The sequence below is a fragment of the Alosa alosa genome, chromosome 15 (genome assembly GCF_017589495.1).
Source record: "Alosa alosa isolate M-15738 ecotype Scorff River chromosome 15, AALO_Geno_1.1, whole genome shotgun sequence".
Taxonomy (NCBI): domain Eukaryota; kingdom Metazoa; phylum Chordata; class Actinopteri; order Clupeiformes; family Clupeidae; genus Alosa; species Alosa alosa.
This window is the reverse complement of record NC_063203.1, coordinates 9,690,064-9,707,413: the sequence shown is the minus strand read 5'-3', so window position 1 is coordinate 9,707,413 and position 17,350 is coordinate 9,690,064. Positions and strand designations below refer to the sequence as shown.

The 17,350-nt window shown below is 44.3% G+C and overlaps 1 protein-coding gene across 4 annotated transcripts in view; it reads right to left on the bottom strand.

Moving 5' to 3' along the window:
* Nucleotides 1–17,350, bottom strand: part of dph1 (diphthamide biosynthesis 1) — a 68,630-nt gene that overhangs the window by 26,506 nt on the left and 24,774 nt on the right. For all 4 annotated transcript variants that reach the window (XM_048265449.1, XM_048265448.1, XM_048265451.1 and 1 more), the window contains exon 4: nt 2,560–2,681. In XM_048265449.1, the coding sequence (XP_048121406.1) occupies nt 2,560–2,681 (122 nt within the window). The remainder of the gene's footprint in view (nt 1–2,559; nt 2,682–17,350) is intronic.

The window sequence follows — 17,350 nt, the reverse complement described above, 5'->3', positions numbered from 1 at the left end:
AAAACAGAACTGCAACCTTAGCTTTTGTTAACGTCACATTTGTGTGTGTGCACTGGTACACGATATGTTGGTTAATGTATGTGTGTGGGTGTGGAAATGTTTGGACCAGTGTAATTTGCGTTAGTTTTGCATTTGTGTGTATATGCCGGCACTTTCCCTCAGACAGAATGCAAAAATTGCACGGCAATTTGTGGGAGTCGTCACCTCTCTGTGCGTGTACATGGCAATAATGACATTTCTGAGCTCAATAGCACCAGATAAAACACATTTGGTTAACCTCCCACAGGAGGGACCTAGTATCTACAATATTTTATATTGGCAATATGTGGAACTGGGGGCAATTGTACTCCCTTTAGTCACAGTTCCTATAACCATTTTAGATCCCTGCACATAGAAACCACGGCTGGTGTAAGAGCATGTTAATTGGTAAAGTTCAATAGCCAACAAGCCAAAGGCAGCAGAGGCACCATTATTAGAAACTCACGTGAAAATATAAAAACTACATGAGGAGGCTGCAGAGGCCAACGACTGTCAGGTGATAAATGCTTTCTGGGCAGATGAGAACAATATGGATGGATACATCAGTGCTGTTTTTCTGAGTGCTTCCTGATACCATGATGATCCATTTCTCACAAAAAAAATCTAAGGGGGAAAGCCAAACAAGTTCATGTGCATTGCTTTGGACCATTTGCTCCATTAATGTATGTGTTACGACACCTCAGCGTTCCAACTGGCAGTGCGAATGCAAACAGAAAAAAAAAAACTAAAAAAGATTGTTGTTCTAGGAGTAACCTCTCTAGTTAGTAGTTCTTAAAACTATTAAGTCCGAAAATGCCTATTAACTGCGATATTATGCTGCATTCCATTTGTCCCCTAAAGCGCCTTGGAGCTCAGAGTGATGTCATGTCCGTGTTAAAAACCCGAGCTGGTTGCTTTCCAGTTGTCAACAATACGTGAGAATAATATGCTACCGTTTGTTTTGCTACAAGATATAGCAATGCCAGTTTGTAACTAAGCATTACACAGTATTTTACACAAACAAACATCATAGCAACAGATAGAGGTTGGACTCTATTGTTTCTACGACTGACTTAATTAATGTGGCATAAATTGGACAGCACTGCTAATAAACAGAGCATATCTACGGCTCACATTTACTGTTAGTGGGTGCAACCATCTTGGAAATTCAGACTCTGGGTACTCTGGGTTCGACTGATCTGATGAGATAGAAATTCAGAGGGTGTTCCCTGGGCATTCCTTTTGCAAATTCCTGCTGAAAACAACTTGGTGACCGACTCGGGTGGACAAATGGAATGCAGCATTAACACTACATATTGCAATAAGCAAACCACATTCTGAAATACAGCATCTTTAACAGCATTCTGAAAGCAAGTTTCTTTAAAATCTCTGCCAGCCAGTCAATTCATCCACAAGTAAATACGTCATTACCCTCTACAGTGTCAACGTCATCCAGAATATCTGGATAATGGAAATGAATTTGGATTTCTGTTAGTCAAGCCCATCTAGGTTGTATCACTAAACATTTCTATTCTAAACTTCAACATTGGACAGCCAAAGGGAAGCACTATGACACTTTGTACTTTGTGCAAAAAAAAATTAAGAAGCAAGACAAAAGGGCAGCCATTTTATTTCTTTTGCACTATAACTAATGTGTCACATTTCAGAAATGATTCTCCACATTTTACAACCCACCACATTCAATCTGAGCTCCGGTATCAATCGTTTGCAAAGGTCAACTTTTGTTTATCTGCTTTCATACGGGGAAGGCCAAACAGCTCTCACCTCTACAAGTTGTTTCTACCATTCACTGGAAACCTGATGATCTATTGTACCTCTGGTTATTTTTTTTTAAATGGAGACGCATCCATATCATCCACACACATGCACACATTGAAGTGAGTGAGTGTGCATATACCTACATGTCTTATTGATGGAACAGTATAGGACACAGTATGGACCATATAGATTTTGCCTAGGGCCAAATTCTTTTTGCTGAGAATTCTCAAATACAGGCCACTGATATATCAACCCTTATCTTCTGCCCTGCACGCATGCGTACACCTTCAGTGTATAATCATACAATCCAATCAAGCTCAAGCCTTCACATTTTTTCCTAATGAAAATTCACAGTGGGTGCACACAGTGTGCTTCCGTCAGCTAATTGTGTGCAGCTGCTGGCTAGAGAACTCATTCACTTCATGGTCACTTCCTTCCACAAATAATCTACTCCTTAACCACAGAATCGATACTTCTCAGAGGTTGTGTGACACAATGGTGAAATATAAACATTAAAAAACATCAATTCAATTGACATTAGCCCCATACTACAAGACTAATTGTAATGCCTAGCGTGTGCGAATGTGTTAGCCTATTTAGTGAGTCAACACACGAAGATATAACGCACCATTGGGGTGCACTCTGTGTGCTTGGGGTCGAATCTTAGCCATTCTCGTGCGTGCTCGTGCGTGCACGTGTGTATGTGTGTGTCTGTGTGAGTGTGTACTGTGTGTGTGTGTGTGTGTGTGTGTGTACACTCACTGAGGCAGCTGTGTCCATAGTGCACCATGAAGTCGGCCCCCAGGGCCCGAGCGGTGAAGTCATCCACGCAGCAGGCTCCGTACGTTACATCCCCCATCACCAGCGTGTCCGCTTCTGTGAACCTGACCACAAAAACAGAAGACAAAAGAACAAAACAACCCCTCCATCAGTCAATCAATCAACCAGTCAATCGAATGACCAACCATACAAAGTGGTTACGTCCCACCTCACAGATGGCCCTGTTGAAAAACATGCCATATCCTTCCCACCCACGCAACTCCACCCTAATGACACTCAATCCATTCCTGCTCCTTGCTGTAGGATGCCTTCTCACATGGCTATTAAACATTCCATCTCTGTTCTATATGGTCCCTTTCATCAGCACCACATGCTGATACACATTACCTGCTAGGCACAAAGGCACAACCCCTATCAGAACGCACTGAAATCCTTCTATGACCCATCAAATGATATACTGACCGATCAGTATCAATCAATCTCTTCTCGCTCACACTTTACTTGGACAGTCCGGCCACAGGCTACCTACAGATGCTCAGATTATCAACAAACTATCTGTTGACACCCTGTTAATTACTATTTATGGTCAAGGCTAAGGTTAGGGGTTGGATTTGGTTAAGGTGATGTTTAGTAATTCAACAATACAGAACTTCAATCTTAATAGAACTCTCTCTTAATAGAAGTCTCTGTGGGCGCACTATTCAAGTCAAATGTTTCCTCCATCTGAAAATAATGTGGACTGCGATGAACATCACCAAACATGGAACACACTTACATAGGCCAACGTAAGCCGCACAGGTCCCGACCTCGACAGAGGCCATCTTAAGTTCTGTGTACAAGTCGGCTTATGCGCTGGAAACCATGTGTCATTATCAGAGGCAGCTGGGATTTGGGAGATTAAAGGTGAATATGAGCGACTGGAGGCTGGAGGTGGTGGTGGTGGTGGTGGTGGTGTGTGTGTGTGTGTGTGTGTGTGTGTGTGTGTGTGTGTGTGTGTGTGTGTGTGTGTGTGTGTGTGGGGGGGGGGTATGGATTAGTGAGCGGGTGCAGGATTGTGCGGACATGTACTGGGTCCAACTGCTGACGGAGAGCAGGAGAGAGAGACTATCGACAGTGAGCATGAGTATGTGTGTGTGAGTATGTGTATGTGTGAGTGGGTATGTATGTGTATGTGTGAGTGGGTATGTTTGTGTGTGTGTATGTTTGTGTGTGTGTGTGTGTGTGTGTGTGTGTGTGTGTGTGTGTATATATATATGTTTGTGTGTGTGTGTGTGTGAGAGAGAGAGAGTTTAAGTGTGTGTGTGTGTGTGTGTGTGTGTCTTTGTATTGCATATGCAGTCATTAAAGATTCCATTGAGGTCTGATCCCTGCACTTCTGATGAGTGCTGGGGGAGAGGATTGGAACCTCATAACAGAGCTTTTTCGGCTTTTCCCCCTGTTCCTTAGCCCCCATGGCTGTGCCTTCAGCTGCTGCTGTTGCTTTTGTTTGTTTGTTTGTTTTGTTGTCATCGTCTGAACGAGACCGGCTAAATCACTTTCTTGTTGCTTTGATGGCATCACAGCAGGTTTTCCCCATCAGAAAGACGGCAGTGCTAAATGAGTACTGCAGCCAAACGAGCTAAAAAAGAGGACGTGAGGCTGCAAGCACGTGTGTGTGTGTGTGTGTGTGTGTGTGTGTGTGTGTGTGTGTGTGTATGTAGGCGTTGGTTTGTCTGCAGTAGGCCTGGTGGCAGACACATTTAGGCTAGGTGGGACAGGTGTTATTAATAGGCCAGAGAAGAACGCTGCTAACCGCCATGGCCCTTTCCCACTTCCCCTCCACTCCACTCCCCACCACACCCCCCTCCACAGCTGCTTAAAAGCACTAAAACACCTGCCAGTCTGCTCCCTCATCTCTCTTGCTCTCCATCACATCTCTCTTTCTCTACCCTCCTGGTTCTCCCTCTCTCTCTCTGACTGCCTTCTTCATCTCCTATCTCCACTGCCATTTTGGTGTCTGGCTCACTGCCATGTTTTGGTGTCTGGGGTAATCTCATCTCTCCTCACCTTCTGTCTCAGGCATGCAGATGTTCCTGCATCTCTCACACTCACACTCACACTCACACTCACACTCACACTCACACTCACACTCACACTCACACTCACACTCTCACTCTCACTCTCACTCTCACTCTCACTCTCACTCTCACTCTCACTCTCACTCACACTCACTCACACACTCTCACACTCACTCACTCACTCACTCACTCACTCACTCACTCACTCACTCACTCACTCTCGTTCTCTCCCTTTCTCTGTGTGGTTTGTTCCCAGCTGCTCTGGCTGATGCTTGGTATGTGTGAAGGACGGCCTTGGCCAGTAGAGCCTCGGAAAGCAGACAGAGCTGAGTGAGGAGAACTCATCTGGTAAATAAATATTTGCCTTGGAAGATTTGATTCGCTTATCCTTCTCATCAAGGTTCCGGTATTTGTGTGAGTTCGGCGTGTGCAAGTCTGTGTGTGTGCGGGTGAGTGATTGTGTGTGTCATGGGTTTGTGAGTGTGAGTTGGGAACAAATTGGAGGAACAAAGGGACGTAGGATTTTGTGTGTGTGTATGCGAGTGAGAGAGAGAGAGAGATAGAGAGAAAAAAATGCAAGGAGTTGCACAACATTTAAAAAAAAAAAAAAAAAACAGCTGTAAAGTGCCCAAGCAAATAAAGGAATACCTCCTTGGATGTTGTTTTAAGATGAATATTTACCATGGACTGTACAGAAGGAGTGTCAATTAAAAGACAAAGAGACAAAGAAAACTTCCTGTGTGAAATTCAAGGCCAAGTGTGTCTGAACCTCAGTGTCTGAACACACCATTGGCCACTTTTTGGAGAGCTGTCTCAAGTGCAGGCCATGGGCCTTCCAACAGCATAATGGCCCAAAACACAGCTGAAAACACCCAGACATGGCAAAAAAACAGTGGGCTATCCAGCGACAGCTGGAACAGTTTCCTTAGGAAAAGTGGGCCAAACTGCCTGTTAACAGATGGAGAAGTGTCATTAAAAGCTGCAGAAAATGCTTGTTGGCAGTGTTGGCCCCTAAAGGTTGCGCAACCCCCTATTAGGTAAAGGGTACCATAATTTTTGTCCATGCCATTATCATTTGGTTACTGTCTAAAATATTCTGTTGAATCAAAAGTCAAAAGCAAAGTTCGATGCATTAAGCATGGAATAAACAAACAGGTTTGCTTATTACTTTTGTTAGTTTCAAGTTATTTTTAAAAAAAGAGTTGAGGGTTCTTCCTTTTTCATGAATGCGCACCAATATATTTGACCGAGACTGTGTTAGTGCTTTTGTACCTGAATAATGATGATAAGGCTACATCTGTATGGAGAGACAAGTCCGGTGGATATTCAAGAAATCATAGTAATTCTGTTCTGAAGGTATACCATGGTTGGCTACAGTCACATGGACCTCGTACCTACGGCAGAATTACTGCCGCGGCGATACCATCCCCACTCCCACTCGTGTCATATTTTTTTTAATCTTTGGGGGGATTTTGGGGGAATACCAAAAACTTGTCAAAGGCATTTTAGAGTATCTTCAGAAAAGAAATAATAAACAATCTTTTTTTTCAAAAAATGTCTTTGCTTTACTTGATCACAAACCAAAAGCATGAAGCTACATGAAAAACTACAAGAACAATTTTTAATTTCATTACTTTTCAGGAAGGAATTAAAGGAGAATTCCAGTGTGATATTACCTAAAGTGTGTTGAAACATGATACCTGAGTGTGAACGTTTGTCTCATAGCCCATCTCGGCTTGTCCCCTGCACTCCAAAATCTGGCGCTAGTTAGCCGATGCTACCAAAAGCTTTTTCAATGGGGTTGCCTTGGCATCGGCCTAGCCATGCAAATAAATCACTGTTTTACACCATTTACGAGGCTCAATGTATCTCCACACTTCATTGGTAGATTTCCGAGGGCCCTGAAATTTAAAACGAGACATTGAGAACTTTGAAAAAGCACAGGTAGTTTACTTACAAGACGATTTATACAGACAGTATCTTCACAAAGTTTAGCGTTTGCAGCCATCTTGAATTTAATCACAATAAGTCGAGCGACGAGTATGAATGAACAGGTATGATAAGGGATCAGATTCCCAAAATAATTCTGTGGAAATGCATGGATTCCAGTTGCTGCTACTGGACAGTTTAGAATGAACAAACCCTTTGTTGCTGCCCCAGATTGAAAAGAACGCATTTCTAGCCTTGACGACTTGGAATGTTTATTTTCCAGATCTCTGACATTCCATTCCAAAGTAGATGAAGTAGAATCTGAAGAGGACAGTGAAAAATGAAAAATGAAATTCACAAATCTTTTGTGATGTTGCCTACTTGTGCCTGAAGAGAATTCTAATGGAGAGGTGGAGAGATCAGATCTCAAGGTGGAGAGCAAAAGGAAGAATCAGCGAAATGAGAGGATCCTAAGCCAGAGGAAGCTGAAAGAGGAGGCTAAGCGCCTAAAGACAGACATGAAGGAAGAGGCTGTGGATATACTTCAGACAGTGGCAAAGACCGTGGAAAAGGAAAATGAGGGAACGATGAGCAGTGTGTCTGCTCCTTCGAACTTGCTATTCAGGAAAGACACAGGAAATTTCTTGGCTACGACAAAATCATCCTGATATTGTGTAATCGTGTCCTCTTGGTGATCTTAGCATATCACTCAACTGTTTTTGTGAAACTGGTGAGGTTTTGTTAACGGTTACGCCTTGCGTGTACACGACGCCGGCAGTTTAGGAGACTGAAACCGATAATTTTTGAAACCGGCTTCCGAAGTTCCGAAGTCACTCAGCCATGGCACTCAACCTGACACGCTGCTTGTCAAAACAAACCAAACCATTTATTTATCATATTAAAATGTTTTTCTTCCCCGTCATGATTTATGTGCACAATGTAGCCTATCAGCCTTTTGTGGCTAAGTTAGAAGCACACGTTAGCTTAACTTAGTTAAACATTAGCTTACTGCATGTTAGTGTTTTCTCCATTGGTGCTTAGACCTAATGCAATGCGTAGGCTAGGCATTTGAAATTTCACATAGCAGTCACATACCTTGAAAATGAACTTTATTAGTTTAACAGTTGAATTGAAAACCGAATTGTCTGTAGTCTTCTTTTTTCATGCGACTGCTTAACAAACTGTTTCAACAATGTTTTCTTCTACGCGATTCACGCAAATTAAACGTGAGCTTCTGCACGGCCGGCGCCATCAACTGGTCTGGTGTAACGAAGGCAGACTGAGCTAGCGTGCTAGTTGCTTGTGTAAATCCTCACAGCCCTAACCTTAAGAACGCTTCTAACCGCTGAGTTGGAAGCCTGGGCTTTTAGCTCAGTGGTTAGAGCATACATGGGCAATATACGGCCCGCGGGCCGGATCCGGCCTGCATAGTGCTTCAATCCGGCCCCCGCGATGAGCTCGATGCACTCGCAATTTGGATGAAACACACGCCGCCTTTATCCGAACTGTGATCCTGCTATTACAACAATCCAACAGATGTCGCTGTGTGAAATTACAATTTGCTTCTCTTCTTCACTCCTCAAAGTAACAAATTTTAAACGGTGTGTATGTGCAATTTGTCAAAATGAGGGCAGTAAAAAAAGAGAAAAGTTGACTCTGAATGTCGAGCATTCAATAAAGAATGGACGTCAAAATATTTTGTCACAAACGTCGGATCAAAGGTAATTTGTCTGATATGTCAGGAGAGCATCGCGGTCTTTAAACATGCTAATTATGCCGTGAATTTCTCCGCAAAGGAGAGGGAAGAAAAAGCCACCAGATTGTCCTCCAACTTAACTGCCAGGCAGAGTATTTTTACCAAGCAGTCTAATGTACAGGAATCAGCAACAAAAGTGAGCTATATGGTGTCATACAAAATCACCAAACACAGCAAATCATTTTCAGATGGTGAGTTTGTAAAAGACTGTATGGTAGAGGCAGCTAGCATACTGTGCCCTGACAGCAAAATTCAGTTCGAAAATGTGAGCCTGTCTCGCCGTACAGTTACTCGTCGCATCGAGGTAATTGATGATGAGCTGACATCTGCATTGCTAAAAAGGGCCACTGATTTCACATACTTTTCAATAGCGCTCGATGAGAGCACCGATATTAAAGACACTGCCCAGCTGATTATGTTCATCAGAGGTATTACTGACACTTTTGACATAGTGGAGGAATTTCTTGCGATGGAATCAATGAAGGGGACGACAAGGGGTTCAGACCTCTATGATACGGTGTCAGGATGCATGCAGAGAATGAACCTACCGTGGGTGAAGTTACTGAACGTGACCACTGATGGCTGTCCAAACCTTACTGGTAAGAACACTGGGCTGTTGCGTAGGATCCCAACTCAACTTTGATTTTCTTGCACTGTATCATTCATCAGGATGTAGCATCCGCCACATAAATGGCCATATTATAATATAAGACAAGTCTTATTTATTTTTGTAAATTATAACAGATTTGTTAACTGTTTCTTCATGTGGAATAGGCCTAACTCTCTCACTGTAAAAGTTGCCTTTTTTTATAATGTACTGTTTAAAAAACCTGGCCAGGTAGTATTGAGCTCTATAAGCTCTATTTCTCTCTAACCATCTTTATAGTTCGCTAACTATCCTGATGGCTATGGGCGTAAGTCAGTGATCCAGGGCGAGTATAGTCAAAACAGACGATAGGGTCTAGAACTGTCACTCACCCTTCAACGCTCACTCTCACCCACTTTTCCTGTTCTGGCCCTATGGCTGCGCTCTCGGTGAATCACATGTTTGTTTTTTAAATGGGACGCGGGAAGAAAGCCAGGAGGAAGAATGAATGAATGAATGGACAGGGGTAGAAGGCGATCGGCGCTTCTGATAACCTCCTTTAGCCTACTTTTCACACTGGATTGATCCTCTTCTTCACCCCCGATTTATGCCCGGAGTTTCAAAGACTGTCTTAACACATCCTCGGATTTATGGATTATTATTGCCGTGGATTATTTTCATTTTTGGACAGATTGACATTGAAAATAGAGTTTTTTTCGCTCTGTTTAATGGACTGAAACAGCGCTGGTTGCAGAGCAAAGCTGACCCTGTTTTCCCGAGAAAAAACAAGCAAGAGCTTTACACATTTCCCAACTCTCGCCACAATGAAGGATGTGCTATCCCGACTCACTGTCAAATACACCACTGCACTCGAGGATCTGCACACTGAATTCAACAGACGTTTCTCTGATTTCGGAAAGATTGAAAAAGAGATGGAGCTGGTGTCCACCCCCTTTTCCTTTGACACCTCCGCAGGTTCAGCTTGAGTTGATTGACATGCAGTGCGATCCCACTCTCAAGGAGAAATTCACCTTGTCATCATTGGACAGGTTTTACGGTGCATTGAACGAGGGCAAGTACCCTAACATGCGGAGGCATGCGCAAAGGATGCTCGTCTTATTCGGTTCCACGTATGTATGCGAGAAGACTTTCTCTGTGATGAACTTTAATAAGGTCACGCTACAGATCACGACTAACGGCTCCTACACACAGTTGCGTTCTGTCAACAAATGCCAGTGGGTGTTCCCGACGGTAGCTATGCAAATGACTTGAAGTACAACCGTAATTTGATTGGTTGGTGCCGTCCGTCGATTGGCTTGATTGGCCGGTGCCATCTGTCAGTGCAGCACCAGCTGAACTTCTCAACGCGAGCTACGGGAGAAACGCGACGCAACGGACCCACAATTCAGTTCGGTAAAGTGAATGGGATGCGTCTCCAGCAACGCAACGCACGCAGCTGTGTGTAGGAGCCGTACCCGATGCACACCTGTCATCCGTGTTGCGCATCTCAACGTCAAACACGACCCCAGATTTCGATGACTTAGTAAAGAAAGGCGACCGCCTCAATTGTTCACATTGAGTTACAGAACACCGACAAATAGCTCAACTCAGCTGCATAGGACGAAATACATTGTTCCCCTTGATTGATGATGTTATTTTTACAACATTGTTCAGTTTCATGTTGGCATTTCTTATACATGTCCCGTAGATGGTGATGATACAGCGAAATCAAATTTAAATTGTGTGAGATGCATAGGCCTATTCCATGTTGTCCTTTATATTTTTCAAGCAAACATACGTGTGATGAAGTTGATCTGCACTTAAATTGTATTCTATTTCATAAACGATTTAAACAAAATATGTGAAAGAAATTACAACAAAAAAAAAAAGAATAATCACAACGGAAATACCCTGAATATATTTTTTCATTGATGAAGGTCTCCCTCTGGTAGCCTCAATTAAATTTGATAATTCCAAGCCAGATTGCTTTAAGTCTGTATGTCAATGTAACCTGCACACATACATTTGCAGTTCAAATTTGCATTTGAATATAGCTAGAGCTGGAATGAAAGTTGAACAATATCGAGTAGTGTAGGAAATGAATTCTTGAAAGTAAATCCAGATATTGTAACCAGAGAGGGTTAAAGCGATCAAGGATCTTTGTTGTAACCTTAGAGTAGCAGGTCAGACTGGCCTAGCAAAAATAAATATCAGGCCTTGAAATAGTCTGGCAAAGTCAAAGTAACTGTAGAGTAGCCTTATACATAATTTGCATTGAATTAATTTGTACCATTTAATCATGTAACTATGTTTAATTGCAATTGTCCAAAGTGTGGCCCTCCGCTTACTTTGCCAAAGTAACTGTGGCCCTCAGACTAAAACTGTTGCCCACCCCTGGGTTAGAGCGTTCGTCTCCCATGCCGGTGTGTGTGTCAAGGTGGCGGGTTTGAGGCCCGTGAGCGGCGAACGAACCGACCTTGTGACACTGGCATATGCACTACAGCACATTTAGCCGGTTACACTTCTGTGTGTGCACGCAAGTTTTTTCTTTACCGGTGTCGTTAAAGGTGTGAAAGCGGTAAGAGAAAATCCACCCGGCGGTTTCGTGTAGACGTAGCCTGAGTCAAGCCACAGGAACACCCTGGTTCAGCTACAAATGTAGCAACACGAGCATCAGCTTGAGCTTCTCACACGTGCACGTCCCCCTTCACTGCCGCGTGCGTGCGAGTGAGTTGTGGATGCGGCAGTGTGGTAGAGGCCACGGGGCCACGAGGCTGCAAATCTGATTAATCAGACGCGGGTGTGATAACGTAGCTTACCTGGGACCACTGGAGTAATTACATGCAAATCGAGACACTGATCCCCACCAGTCCCAGTGGGGAGGCTGGGAGAGTGTGATGGGGACAGAGAGGATGAGAGGTTGTCTTGTTTAGCATGTCACACACACACACACACACACACACACCTACCTACTCATGATCATGCACATACACACTTGCACAGCACACCTAAAGGGCTCAAAGAACTCCTGAAAGAGTCCTGCTGAACGACACTGACAGATGCAAACCCCATTCCAGAAACACATATTCACACACACTCACTGACTCACTCACTCACTCTCTCTCTCTCTCTCACACACACAGAAATTAGCCCCTCTTTCACATGCTATCTGGCTCTCCAGCTGAAACATCAGAGCTGAAATGTCATTAAGATGCAATTAAGATGGAGAAAAAGCCTGTGATCTCAATAACGGCGCTTGTTAATTAGTGTCTCCTTAGCAGCCAGCCCAAGCGGCATGAAACTCATCCAGTAGAGGAGAAGAGGGAGAGTGCACGTGCGTGCGCACGCACACACGCACGCACACACACGCAAATGTACAAACACACACACAAATAACATGATAGAAGTGTTCTCAGCAGAGAGAAGTTCTGCTTGTCAGTCACTACTCTAAGAGATTGCACCACACATACTCGTCCAAACCTTGGCTAGCACGCTTATTGATATGACAGGAGGCCAAAACATGAGTGCGAGCATGTGCGGGCTTTGGATATTTATGGGTGTATTTTCCTTTTCTTCCTTCATTATTTCCCCCCATTTTAAACTGACATCTTTTGTTGTGTGTTTGTCTGTGTGTGTGTGTGTGTTTCCTCCTTTTCACCCCTCACACAGGAGTAGGGAGTCACGAGGAGCTGTGCCAAGAAAGACCCATCCATTTCTAGCTGTCTGACTGTCTAGCAGGAATGAAATCTCTCCTCGGCTTTGACAAGACTTTCATCAAAGCACAGCATGGGAGGGGACCCGCCCCGCTCACACCGACTATGTTTGTGGATCCCGGAAATTGATACATTTTCTTGTGCTCGCTCTCGGTCTTTCCTTTTCCCCCATAACAGCACTAGTATCTAAATCAGTCTTGCGCCTTCTCGCCCTCCATCTCCCCCCTGCCTCTCCTCCCCAGTCTTTTAAAATCTCTCGCTCTCTCTCTCTCTCTCTCTCTCTTAATTGGAATCAATCACCCTCTATTTAGTGAACATGCTGCTTCAATTTCGTTCATAAAAAAAAAATAAACGAGTTATCATTTCCTGTTGCGACCATGGAGCTCAGCTGAAAGTGATGGGTGGGCCCACAATGCCAGCAAATAGATCAGCGCAGCCTTATTAGTGTATGACATACTCAGAGGCTGTTCCAGCACTTCTCATGACATTACAGGAGGGGGAAGTCTCCAAGTCGTCAAGAATACAAAGGGGCGAGACCTAGCAGCTACTACATACGAACATATCTACACAGACACACAGTGATTTCATTTCTAACCTCAATGCAGTTCCCTGACCACTGTGTGTGTGGGTGTGTGTGTGTGTGTGGTGTGTGTGTGGGTGTGTGTGTGGGTGTGTGTGTGTGTGTGTGTGCGTGGGTACATTGTGGTAGTCAAGATACAGTATACATCATCTGGAAATGGTGGAAACACTCAAACACAAGAGAAAATCTTATAGGTATCATCAGTCTCGATTAGGATAACTAAGACATCACAAAATAAGTTAGGCACAAAACAAATGACACATCTATTGTATAAATTATATAAATGAAGTATGCAGATATAAAGTGAAATCTGATGCCTTATGCTGCACAGCGAAAATAATCATCTATTAATCAACTAAAACTCCATTACAAAAAAAAATGATGCTGCTGTGTAAAACGTAAATAAAAAATAATGTGATTACCTGCAAATCAGGCAAACTCACATTTAATTGCAAAAAGAACATAAGCATCATGATGGGGTGCAAAAGGTAGAAGAGTCAAGGTGCTAAAATGGCCTGTCTGCAGTCCACAACTGTCATATTTGGAGCGACATGAAACAAAAAACATGACGTCCTCAAGACGACCCCAAGATGTTACACAGCTGAAATCTATACAGCCCTTCTAACAAACAGAATATAGAAGATATGAGGGATACACTTGACATACGCAATAATTTATATAAAGCCTATTATTCGCATGTTGATTAGTACTAAATCCAGTATCATGGAATATAAACATATACAGGCTAAGGTCTTGCTCATCAGCAACAAAGGCTGCTCAGTAAATATGTTATGTGTGTAAATATGTGTGAATCTGTTTGTTTTAGTGTACAGCTGTGTTTCAGGAAGTCAGACACTAATATTAGATCACTGACAACAAGGCCCTGTGGTTACACAACATTCATGTGCACAGTCCATTCACCACCACATAGTAGTAAACTAATGGGATGATGCTCATCCACTCTCAGAGAGGCCTGCCTCCCGGGTATGTAAGCACACACACACAAACAGAGTCATGTGCACACGTGTTCTCACTCACTAACTCATAAACAAAAATTAGAGCAAACCCTTTTACCGCATCGAACCTAACCACAAATTAGCCTTTAAAAGTGGCCCATGCTGACAGATTAGAGAACGCACACACACACACACGCGCACACACACACACACATACACTTGCCTGAGTGTGGAGCGTGGATCTCCTGCATTTAGCTGTAATGTGGACTCATTGCTGTCAAGGTGATTTATGAAGGGCAGACGATATTATAATCTCCCAGCTGTAAACTGCTGTGTGCACTCCGGCTGAGGCAACACTCTGACTAGCCTGGGGACTGGGGTTAGGAACAGCAGGTGTGTGCATGCATGCGTGTGTGTGTGCGCGTGTGTGTGTGTGTGTCAGAGAGAGAGTGAGTGTGTGCACATATGTGTATTGAGGGTGTGTGTGTGTGTGTGTGTGTGTGTGTGTGTGTGTGTGTGTGTGTGTGTGTGGGTGTGTGTGTGTGCACATGCAAGTATTGAGGGAGTGTGCATTCATGTTTGTATGTGTACGTCGTGTATATTTAAGAAGCATGTGTGTGTGTGTGTGACTGTATGTGTGTGTCGGTGCCTCTCAGGAGGGAGGGAAGAAAGACAAGGAAGACGCAAGAAAGAGCAAGCGGATAGTGTGAGACAGGAGCAGACAAAAAAAAAAAAAAAAAGCTCGGAAAACTTGTTATGCAACCCCAAAAAATATTTCCAGCACGATTGATGTTCCAGTTCAGTCCGGATATAACAATATCATTGTACCCCACTCTTTGTGGCTACACCGAAAGTCACACACAGAAAAGCGACCCGCACGAAAATGTAAATCAGGTTTCACAGCGTAAGATGCCAGCACACCCAGCCAGATTACACACGGAGCAGCCACACTCCAGAACAGCGTACGGAAAAACACGGAGCTGCCACTGAAAAACCCTCACCTTCCAGGGACGTTAGAACTGCACAAGGGTTGCCTAAGGACTGGCGATGACGTGAACCCCTTCTCTACCGCTCAGGAACAAAGACAAACACACAACCACAACCACATTCCTGAGAGGGAAAAGGTCACGGAGCTCTAAAGATCCACTCCACCATGCACCCCACCGGTATTCATTATAAATTAGCATCACTGCTCAGAGAGTGACGTCAGCCATCAGACCTCTTGTGGCTACTGTGTAAGTTAGCGTGTAGCTAATGAAGTCTAATTAAATGACATATATAGACACACACACACACACAATATCCAGTGAGGCTCAGAAGTGGCAGGCTCTAATTTCTCTCTCATTGGCACACCATACTACATTATGCACCGCAATCTGTTTGGAGTCGCATGAAAAGTTGATAACTGGTCAAACATTTCCATGTTTCTTATCGCATTACTGCACAATTGCTTTGGCTTCACTGCGGCAACACACGGGGAGAAAGAGGGAGAGTGTGCAAAACCGAGAGAGAGAGAGAGAGAAAAAAAAAAAAGGAGAGGGATAGAGTGAGAGGGACAGAGGGGGATAGAGAGAGGGATAGAGTGAGGGGGACAGAGAGGGAGAAAGTGTGGAATTGCAAGAGCAAAGCTAATGCATAAGGAAAAGGGAGAGGTGGCTTAGATAGGGGAGAGGAGAGAGAGCCCGGCAGACGGAGGGAGAAAATGCGCATGTAAAGTGGAACAGGACTTGACAATGTGTGTGTTTTGCTCATTTGACGAAAAAAGCAAAGCCCAAAACAGCTTAGTGTGGTAAAAGCACAGTTAGAGCACCCTGAGGAAGGGCCCAAGGCCCAGTCCTGTTGGCAGTTACACACCTCTCTGGCACAGCAGTGTGTGTATGTGTGTGTGTGTGTGTGTGTGTGTGTGTGTGTGTGTGTGTGTGTGTGTGAGAGAGAGAGAGAGAAAAAGAGAGGGGGGGAGAGAGCAAGCACAAGATCTGCACTAGTCTGGAGAGATCTGTGGTCAGCTCAGTGTCTATGACCATTGGAGCGTTATGAAAGTAAAGTGGTGGGGTTGTGTGTGTGTTTGTGTGGTTAGGGCAGACACACACAAAAACACTCTCTCTCTCTCTCTCTCTCTCTCAGACAGCTGCTGGCCTGGATGAGTTATCCCATGGGAGACACCAGACAGACAGGTGAGCAGAGTGAGCTTCGAAAGTACACTACTGCACCTGTGTTACCTGAGTGTGTGTGTGTGTGTGTGTGTGTGTGTGTGCACCAACTGTGTGTGTGTGTGTGTGTGCAAGCTCAGACACACACACACACAGGCCCTCCCACCTCTGCACCTTTGCCTCATCTCTCCTCTCCTCCACTCGTCTCTTCTCCTGCCCAGCGGATCATTGGGGGCCATTTGCAGAATCAGGTTAAGCGTGTGAAATATTTATCTTCTGCACCTGCTGATGGCTCATCTCTCATTTCATTAGGCAGGGGAAGAGACGCCCACCCACACCCACCCACCCCACACCACCTCCTTCCCCAGCAGAAGACACATAACTACACCAGTGGGGGCCAGGGGTAGTGGGGGGGGGATACGGGGGGGAGTGGTGGGTAAAGAATATTGCCACTTGCCAGGGTACCGTGACGAAGTCCCCATCGAGAGACACATTCATTATTTCCTCTTTTAAAAGAATTGAATTAGAGAGGGGATGTGTTTGTGTTTGTGTGTGTGTGTGTGTGTGTGTGTGTGTGTGTGTGGGGGTCTAAGGAAGAAAGGATGGATGAAGGAAGGAAGGGGAGCTAAATGAAAATCTGAGGATAGAGTGTCAGAGAGGCAGGAAAAGAAATATGGTGAGGAAGACACATGAAAAGAAAGTGATGGAAAGTAAAAGTGAGTGTGTGTGTGTGTGTGTGTGTGTGTGTGTGTGTGTGTGTGTGTGTGTGTGTGTGTGTGAGTGTGTGTGTGTGTGTGTGAGTGTGTGCGCGTGTGTGTGCGTGTGAGAGAGAGCAAAGCAGACACTGGCATGACGAGAGCACCAGATGAGCTCCCTGCTCTGGGGTTGGTATTATTAACAAATCAGATATCTGTAATCTCCTTCACACACAGAGCACAGGAAAAAAAACAAGCCTCACAAAACACTCCGCACCAACACAAACACAGAAATAATCTAACTGCTGAGGGCACGGGGCTTAAAGATCAAATAACCCCCACCCAACCCAC